Source organism: Elephantulus edwardii, unplaced genomic scaffold (assembly GCF_000299155.1).
Source record: "Elephantulus edwardii isolate Elephantulus edwardi_28Jun2011 unplaced genomic scaffold, EleEdw1.0 scaffold00028, whole genome shotgun sequence".
Lineage (NCBI taxonomy): Eukaryota > Metazoa > Chordata > Mammalia > Macroscelidea > Macroscelididae > Elephantulus > Elephantulus edwardii.
Genome location: NW_006399778.1, coordinates 10,116,472 through 10,126,055, shown reverse-complemented (window position 1 = coordinate 10,126,055; position 9,584 = coordinate 10,116,472). Strand labels below are relative to the sequence as shown.

The 9,584-nt window shown below is 49.4% G+C and overlaps 1 protein-coding gene across 3 annotated transcripts in view; it reads left to right on the top strand.

Moving 5' to 3' along the window:
- Positions 1-6,928, top strand: part of ALPL (alkaline phosphatase, liver/bone/kidney) — a 29,960-nt gene extending 23,032 nt beyond the window's left edge. Inside the window, exons 8-11 of one of the 3 annotated variants that reach the window (XM_006883558.1) lie at positions 2,681-2,815; positions 4,639-4,830; positions 5,269-5,388; positions 6,286-6,928. In XM_006883558.1, coding sequence (XP_006883620.1) covers positions 2,681-2,815; positions 4,639-4,830; positions 5,269-5,388; positions 6,286-6,551 — 713 coding nt within the window. In that variant the 3' untranslated portion in view covers positions 6,552-6,928. The remainder of the gene's footprint in view (positions 1-2,680; positions 2,816-4,638; positions 4,831-5,268; positions 5,389-6,285) is intronic. The other 2 variants (XM_006883559.1, XM_006883560.1) reach the window with 2 other exon arrangements.
- The last annotated feature ends 2,656 nt before the right edge of the window (positions 6,929-9,584 follow it).

Genomic DNA, 9,584 nt, shown 5'->3' with positions numbered 1-9,584 from the left:
CCTTGAAAAGCAAAAGAAAAACTCCCTCATTAGTACACAATCCCCCCGCACCTCCCCAAACCCCACCCCTTACCCCCAAATATAATCCACTCTGCAACCCTCATTGCGTACTCCTACGATAAAAATAATGCCCTAAAATATAATACTTTTAGAGTATTCTTTCCCCCATAGACTTCAATGCCGTAAACATATTTCATCCAGTTTTTCTCAGTCTTACCCCCACCCCAATGCCAGCCTCCAATTTTCTTAGATTCACAATTTCACATTCCAGATGTGAATAAATATTTGCAGCTCTTGCTTTTCACTGCACCACATCAGCAAATGAAGGTCCAAAGAGCCTCATTTCTTCAATGCATTAAGGTCTCCTCTACAGAGTCAGCTCATCCCTGGTCATATTTTCAGTGCCTTCCAACCTGAAAGGCTTAAAGTCTTATGCTCAGAAAGTTTTCACTGGCCAATTTTCTTTTTTTTAAAGTAGATTACCAGGTCCTTTTTCCAAGTCTGTCTTAGTTGGGAAGTTCCAGTGAAATCTGTCAACCATGAATGACCCTGCTGGTATTTGAAATCCTGGTTGCGTAACTTTGAGAATCACAGCAACAAGCAAGCCAATACCGTATGGCAATTGACAGATGAATGAATGATAGTAACAAGTGTAAGCATTTATTAACTCACACAAAATGTGTGTGTGTGTGTGTGTGTGTGTTTTAAAGTAAAATTTTTCTTTTATACTGGTTTACTTACAAGGTTCATATACATTGTTTTTCACACTGGATCTTTCTCATTTCCTTTACCCATGCCTCCCTCTACCCATCAAATTGTGCGACCCTATGATTATCCCCCTGCCCATCCTCAACCCTCTGCTCCCACCCTCCCCTCCCTTGGATCCTCATACATGTTTTACTAGTTATCTATTTTTAATGGTCTTATACAGTATTTGTCCTTATGGGACTGAGTTTGTTCACTTAGCATAATGCTCTCCAGTCCTTCCCAAGTTAGGTAATGATTTTAAAAATCATTGCTCCTGTTCCCCAGCATGACTGTTCCCCAGATAACATATGTTATCTGACATGTTACAGTCACTGTGTCAGTCTGTCCCATTGGGGGGGGGGGTGTCTTCTTTCTCTGACTTTCCACATTTCCCAGCATGATGCCTTTTCCCAAGAACCGGTCCTCCTCACAACATGACCAAAATGTGTGAGACGAAATTTCACTATCCTTGCTTGACTCTGAGGTTGCACTTCCAAGACACACATGTTTGTTCATCTGGTGGCCCATGGGATATTTGATACTCTTCTCCAACACCGCGCTTCAAAGGCAGCAATTCTTCTTTGGTCTTCCTTAGTCATTGTTCCGCTTGCAAATGTATAGAAGACAATTGAAAATACCGTGGCTACTGTTGTTGTGTGTCATTGAATCAGAGCCAACCCATAGCTGACCACGTCCTAGCAGGTTTTCAGGGGCAATAAATTGCATGGGAGGAGATTGTCCATGTTTCTCTTACAGAGCAGCTGGTAGATTTGAACTGTGTGCCTTTAGGATTGTAGCAAAGCTTCTCACAACTAGACCACCAGAGCTCCCCTAGGAGGTTAGAATTCTGAATTCAGAGCATCGGATTCAGGGAAGGCTCTCAGTGTCATCTCCAGGAGAAGAGAGAGCTCTCTGTTCCCGTGGCCCCAGCATTCCTTGATGCCTTCCTTGGCAGTCTCCACATGGCATGCATCTTCTCTGCCTGTGCTTGGCTTGTCTCTCTGCCTACTTTGCTCTTTTTATATCTCAGAAATGAGTAGGTTTAAGATACATCCTGCGCTGAGATGGCCTTGTGAACGTTACAAAGAAAACCCTATTCTCTAGTGAGATTACATCCTTAAGTATAGGGGTTGTGCCTCTAACACACATGGGGGCGGAGCAGGGCACAGTTTAATCGGTAACACACAAGTTAGCTCTACTCCATGTGGGAGGACACCAAACCAGGGCAGAAACTCCAGGAGATAAGGATCTTTGTACCCCATCCTGGTGGCTGAACCTCCACACATCTGCAGAGCACTCTGTCATCTGGCACTGTTGTCTGTCCATGCGCGCGCGTACACACATACACATACATGGGAGGGCAGAATATCTGGAAGGACAGCTACACCATATATATAGAGTCCATATAGTGTCTTGATTCATGGAACTGAAGGAATGGGTCACCCTCGTTTCACCAGGGAGCCAACCAGCTCAGTGAGACCTCAGACCCACTGCTATTTGACTGTGCAGGCCACTGTGTCCTTCAGACCTGACATGTGAACACACACGTGTACACACACCAGCTGCCTTTCTGAGTTCAGAACACAGTCCTCTACCTTAGACCCACAGCAACCCCAGGTTGAGGAAAAGCTGGTGTTTTCCAATCCCAGTGCTGCTACTTGACCAAATTACTGATCACCCTCTGAGTCTCACTCTTCTCTGCAAAATGGACATGGCCAAGGCCCCTACAAATGGTGGTTGTGGAGTTTAAAGGGAGGAGCATTTCCGAAGCACCTGCTACAATTCTGGGCTCACAGGAGCCCAGATAACCTCCCTCATCGTAGGCTACCCTTGAGCTGAGTGTGGGAATGGCTATTCCCTGAGATGGCACCTCAGACATCCTTGTAACAAAGCCATGGACTCTTACCATCCAGGTCCCCTGTGTCCTCTCCAGGTCTCTTCGAGCCAGGGGACATGCAGTACGAGCTGAACAGAAACAATGTGACAGACCCATCACTCTCTGAGATGGTGGAAGTGGCTATCAAGATTCTGAGGAAGAACCCCAGAGGCTTCTTCTTGCTGGTGGAAGGTAGGTGTCCCAGGACTAGCTGCAGAGACGCTGCCCAGGAGCTGAAGTGGCTAAGAAGAGAGGGACCAGGACATGGGCTACCCAGCTCACAAAAAGAACTATCCCTTGTGTGAGGCTGAAGTGTGGGCTGTAGATTCATAGAACTGTTAGCACCCCAGTCCAGCAGGGTCTTCTCTTTGGGGCATGGAGAGGATGTGCCAGCCTCGTTAAGTTAGGAGGACTTCCTGAGGGAGGAGGCAGGTTTCTTCCTCTTGGAGTTGTCCTGCTCCAGCCTGGCTGTGGAGGGGGTATGTCTTCAGGTCCTCGGTGCTGATGTCGAGGCCAGCACGCATGGGGCTCCCCAGCACCATCCCGGGGAGTCAGCCTTCTGTTCTTTCCTGGTGCTGCCATGTGTAACCCGAGCATTTTGGAAAAGCGCAGACGGAAGCAGTTTTCCAATCATGGGCCTGTTGAACCTCCATTACATCTAGAGACATAAGGTACTTGGAACAGGGCCCAGCAGAGAACAAAACCTCAGGGTTTCCATTAATATAATTAGTATTATAATAACTAATTATAAAGTGAGCAACAGTAGGAAATGATAGAGATTCTGGAATCATCCAAAATTCTAACAGCCTCGGTGGTTCCTAATGTTGTCTTGCTGGAATCCACATGCACACACACACACACACACACACACCACACACAGCCCCCTCCAGCTTCCAGAAGCCATGGCCACCAGCCTGGCTTGCTGCTTTCTTGCCAAACCCTGGGGTTCCCACTCAAGCATGGCCATCCCATCCTGGCCCTGAACAGGCCTCTGAAGCCAGGAACCAGCAGTGGTAACACGGGCTCCCCTGGGAGCCCGTCTTTGTGAACTGGGCCAGGCCCGCCCGCCAGACCAACTGCTCCCAGAGCCACAACAAAGGGAGGACCCACCCTGCCAGGCTGCCAGGCCACCGCAGCTGAGGCCCAAGCTGGCGGGCAGAGAGGCCCGCCAGGCGCCCAGACTCCGCGACCCTCGGAGCTGGAAGTGTCCACCCAGGCAACTTCTTAGGGAGGGGGAGGTGTCCTCTGAGGTCCCTCAGCCCTGTACTACTAGGAAAACCTTAAAGCCAGGCATCCTGCAGTCATCTGCAAGTGGCAGGATAGGATTCAGGCTTCAAGAGGCCTGCAGACACCTGTCAGGGGCACAAGCCAGGCCCCAAGGCTGCCCACCAGCCCCTACACATGAGCAGCTCCGTGGCTTTATGCTCAGAGGGGATATCCTCATGGACACAGAAAAACAGCATTAGAGTGAGTAACTCTTGGACTCAAATCCCAGCAAATTCTACCTTGGTCAAATGACTTCCTCTTTTGAAGGCCTGTTGCTTCATCAATCAAAGGGTCTGATGGTACCCGATACACAAGATAGTTGTGAAAGGGGGTGGGGGAGGCATCAGTTGATGTACCTGACACGCAGTGGGTACTGAGGCACGCTAGTTCCCCTTCCCCGAGGCCCTGAAGTCTTCAGCAACTCCTTCAAGGTGCTGGAGGCACAGAGTTGGGAGCAGAGTGAGGAAGAATACACGTTTCCAGGAGTGAATCTGTTTTGAAATCTCGGCTCTGCACCTTGCATTTGTGTGACTTCGGTCAAGAGACTCATCCTCTCGAGCTTGTGTAAAGGGTAAAGGGCTGTGAGAATGCTTAGTATGGTGCGTGGCACAGAGCGGGTACCAGGTGAAGGTGGCTGTCGTCCCCCGTCCAGGAAAGGTTGATCAGGAAGTTAATCGGGAGGGACGGTGAGGGATTGTAGCCCCTCTTCCCCTGCCCCATCACTGAGACCTTTGCCTTGGTGTCCCAAGGAGGCAGGATTGACCATGGGCATCATGAGGGCAAAGCCAAGCAGGCCTTGCACGAGGCAGTGGAGATGGACCAGGCCATCGGCCTGGCAGGCACCATGACCTCTCTGGAAGACACACTGACTGTGGTCACTGCTGACCACTCCCACGTCTTCACCTTCGGTGGCTACACCCCCCGTGGCAACTCCATTTTTGGTAGGTGGGGTTCCGTTGATGTGGGCACTGAGTGCTCTCAGGGTTTCCTGTCCGCTCATCTGGGAGCAGGAATGGGGTGGGAGAGCCAGCAAGCCTGGCACACAGTGGAGACTTAGTGAGAAGTGAGTATGATGATTACTGATAGGTGGAGAAGTACAAATGAGAGGATGGAGCAGGGTTAGTGGGTGATTGGGTGGATGGGAGCGTGGATGTTACATGGAGGAGGAGTGGACAGAAGAATGGAATACAGGGAGAGGAGACAGAAGAGGAAAAATAGGGAGATAGATGGGAGAGGTGTGGGTGTGGTGAAAATGGGGATGGTTGGCTAGAAGTAGCTTTGGAAGTGCCTTCATGCAGGTGGTTCTGGTCCATGTTGGGGGCTAGAGGATGGTCTCTTAGTACTCCAGCATGACCCCAGGGCTAACCCTTCTCATGCAGGTCTGGCCCCCATGTTGAGCGACACGGACAAGAAGCCCTTCACTGCCATCCTATATGGCAACGGACCAGGCTACAAAGTGGTGGGCGGTGAGCGAGAGAACGTCTCCATGGTGGACTATGGTGAGGCTGCCAAGACCCAGGGCTGGGAGGGGACCAGATTCCCCACTGGGATGGGCTAGTGAATAGAATATAAATTACAGGCAAGGTTGGGCATCTCAGAATAGCCAGGACTTGAGCCATTATGATCACGATTGGAATCCCGGTCTCCGTGTTAGCAGCTCTGTAACTTCAGACACATAGCTTCCACCTTCTCCTGCTTCACTTTCTTCCCTCAAAGGATTCTACCACCCTAGGTTGTCTAGAGCAGAAAGTGGGTGTGGAAAGAGTAGCATAAGTGCCTGGTGTGAGTAGAGGTTGGATCTGTTCTGCTACCATTCTTACTGGCTATAAAATATTCCAGAATATTAATTTCCCAGTGTGTTCATTCTTTCTTTATATTATTGAGTTTTCCTTTGTTCTTGATACCTACAGGGATTTCTGGTCCCACTCATGCTAAGAGGCAAATCTCACTCCTGCATTTCACTCTTCCCTAACAATCCAAACACCTAGTGCCATTGAGTCGGTCTTGTGTAGGCCAGAGCAGAACTGTGTGCTCCACAGGGTTTTCAATGGCTGTGTTCTTTTGGATGGAGATCGCCAGGCCTTTCTTCTGAGGCATCTCTAGGTGGACTAGAACCACCAGCCTGTTAGTTAGAAGCTGAGAGTTTAACTATGTCATCTAGGGACCCACGCAGTCTGGATGAGATTAGTTTTATCTTTTGAGGAGGTGAGAGTTTATCCCAAGAATAAACTCAGATTTGAACTCGATGGCCTTGAACAAAATGTACTGCACCTCAGTTTTCTCTTCTATAAAATGGGAGCATTCAGACCCACCTGGACAGAGAACAGAGAAGCTGCACTTATAGCACCAGGTCCCTGCTTGGCAGCTTCTTAATAAGTGTTTCTTCTGGCCCACAGCTCACAACAACTACCAGGCCCAGTCAGCTGTCCCCCTGCGCCACGAGACCCACGGTGGGGAGGATGTAGCCGTCTTCGCCAAGGGCCCAATGGCGCACCTGCTGCACGGCGTCCACGAACAGAACTACATCCCCCACGTGATGGCTTACGCAGCCTGCATCGGTGCCAACCGCGACCACTGTGCCTTGGACAGCTCAGCGGGCAGCCCCTCTCCAGGTCCCCTGCTGCTCCTACTGGCCCTGCTCCCTGTGAGCATCCTGTTCTGAGGGCCTGAGGCCTGGGCACACACCAGCCCATGACAGATGGCCAGCCTCTCTCTCCCAGAGCTGCCCTCCTGCCTGGCAGCCCACACCTCAAGGGGCGTGGAGGCAGAAGCCCACGAAGCCCCTTCTCAGCTGCCAGAAAAGGGACCCAAGAAACCAAAGCCTGCCGCCCACCTGGCTCCTCTCTGGAATCCTCTACCGGGGCCAGACCAACTCCTTGCTCTGTTCCCCTCTCAACTGTCCCCTTGGCCAACAGGGTAGGTTTCTCTTGGGTAGGCAAAGAGCACAGACTGCGGAGTTCTCAAAGCATCTTATTTTTCTAGCAAACATATTTCCCCAGCCCCGGAGGCTCCGGAGCTTCCATGGAACATTCCAGATCTAATGGCACCCTCTCTCCCTTCTCCTTCCCCCTGAAACTCACCAGGTCCTACTATGCTTTTGTCCCTGTCCCCAAGCCCAGCCCTGCTACAGAGGCAACCAGCTCCCTCTTCTTAGGATGGAGTTTGCTCACTCATTCATTCCAAGATCATTCAGGGATCCCAGGAAGTTCAGTCCTGGGCCCAGGCCCCAACCCCAGGGTGGCCCGGACTGAGAAGAACAGGCCATGGTGGGCAGACACTTCCCAGCTCCCATGATGCATGCCAGCTCTTCTCTGAAGCGACTCTCCTGTTTAGAATGGCAGCAAAATGTCTCTTTTTGGTGTTGGTTAAAAGGGAACTCAAAACATTTAAATAAAACTTTCCAAATATTTCTGAGGACAGAGCTGAGTCTTTGTGGTCAGTGATGAATAAACTGAAATACGCTCATTTCTCTGGGAAGAACCGGACTCAGGGCCTAGGGTGGGGGTGGCAGTTGAGCAGAAGGAGAGGGGTCTCTTGATGGCCTGGGGGCTTTGTCACTCATGTTGCTTTGCTCCTCTGTGTCTCAGTTTCCTTTTCTGTAAAGTGGTAGACTACCCACTTGGGGTTGTTGAGGAGTAGAAAAGAGCCCCCTGTGCAGTAAGATCCATACAGAGAGGACTTCGGGGACCCTGTCGCCTGTTGTTCATTATCCATGAGGAGAACTGCACACATGGTCCTTTGTGGCTACTTGCTTATTTCATTCACTCAACAGATTTTTAGTATTGTTTTAGGCATTCTGCTAGGTCTCAATTTAACACGAAGAATATCCTGTCTTCCCAAAGAACATACAACCCAGTTCAACAATTGGACTTTTCATTCCTGACTGTCAAGAGGGGGAACTGGAGTCAGAATTGTGCCTGACACTGGACGTATTTGGAGTTCCCTGACTTTGCTTTCTTTCCTCATTGGGATAAAAGCCCCTGTAATGAAGATAACCACAGCAAGAGCACTGATCATTTACTCCAGGCCAAGCTCTATGCTTGATGTTTTATGTTCATTTCATTTAATCTCACTAGGAAGTAGGTCCTCATCAACCACATTTATAGATGAGGAAGCCAAGGATGTGGGAAGGATGCAACCGCCCAACATCCTCCAGATGAGTTGTGAAGCTGGGATTTGAATCCAGATCTGTCTAATGGCACTTAATAGCATCCCCTATTTGCTTATAATGCGTTTCCAACCTCCTGCCAACCAGGTTTTAAGGCAACCAATACCACAGACCAGTTAATGTAAACAGAGAAAAAACGTATGCCAGAAGTGGGAGCTCCCACTCCATTTGGGAATGAAAGCACAACTGAGGAGAAAATGTTTCCCTGAGCGTCCTAGAAGCTCATGTGAAAATGGAAGAACAACCAAGCAGGAGGGGTGGGGTGAGGGAATTAAAGGACATGTGTGTATTCTTGTTGAGACACCTTATCTCAGACCCTACACAGTCCTATCACCCTCTATGGTAACTGTTGAGTTGGGGGGTCTGGTCCAAGCTTGTGGTCCTACTCTATCCATCAGCACACCTGCCCTTAAACCTGGAAGCTGTTGATGTCCATAGAACAAGGGTGTCTCTGAAATTCACACAGGGAGGACTTAACAGGGGGGAGGAGCATGGGTGAGCCAACACATTTTCTTCCACTCACAGCAGTAGCCTGGTTATAGACAAACTGAAATCTCAGTAACATAATAAACTTTTATTCCTATTTCCAACACCAGTCAAATGAAAGTGCGGAGTCAGTGGCTGAGGAGACCCAGGCTCTTTCTACCTTGTGGCTCTGCTCTTACATTTTGGATGTCCTTCACATCTGCCAGCACAACCTTAAGGAAGTAAAGAAAGTATAAGACTATTTAACCACATAGTAAAGGAAGAATAAGACTGTTGCATCTTGAATGCAACACCTATCACTTCTACTCATATTCCATTGGTGAAAACTAGTCCCACCAAATGCAAAGGAGATTGGGAAATGTAGTTTCTAGCTGGGTGACTGCTTCCTACCAACTCTACAACAGAGTTTCTTAACCTTAGCACTAAGGCCATTTTAGGCCAAATAGTTCTCTTGTGTAGAGCTTCCATTTGCACCGTTAGATGCTGACAGCATCCTTGGCCTCCACATACCACACACCTTGTTATGTTATGGGAACCAACTCATAGCTGAACCTCCGGAGAGTTCTCAGAGGCAAAAAACTATGGAAGGACATCGTCCATCTTTTTCCCATGGAGCAGCTGGTTAATTACAACTGTGTACCTTGGGGTTGGCAGTACAGTTCCTCACTGCTAGACCACCCGAGTTCCCTTATAGTACCACTGTTCCCGACGTCACAACCAAAACTGTCTACAGACCTTGTCGAATATCTCCTGAGGGCCAAATCGTACCCCCAGATTGAGACCACTCTTCTATCGCAGAGAATGAAGGTGCTAAGTTTGAGTCAATGGGCTGCTGGCCTCCTCAGCCTTGCTGTGTTCAAGGCCGGACTGCTGACTCAGGCATCCCTGACACTCATCAGACACCCTGGAGCACCTTTTTCTCAAACTCTGGAGACGTTCAGATACTATCTGGTTTTCTGCAAGTTTTGGGAAATGAAGTTGGACTGGTAGTAGGCTGCATATTTCTGACAGTGGCCAGGGCAGGGGCCCAGAGGCGATTTA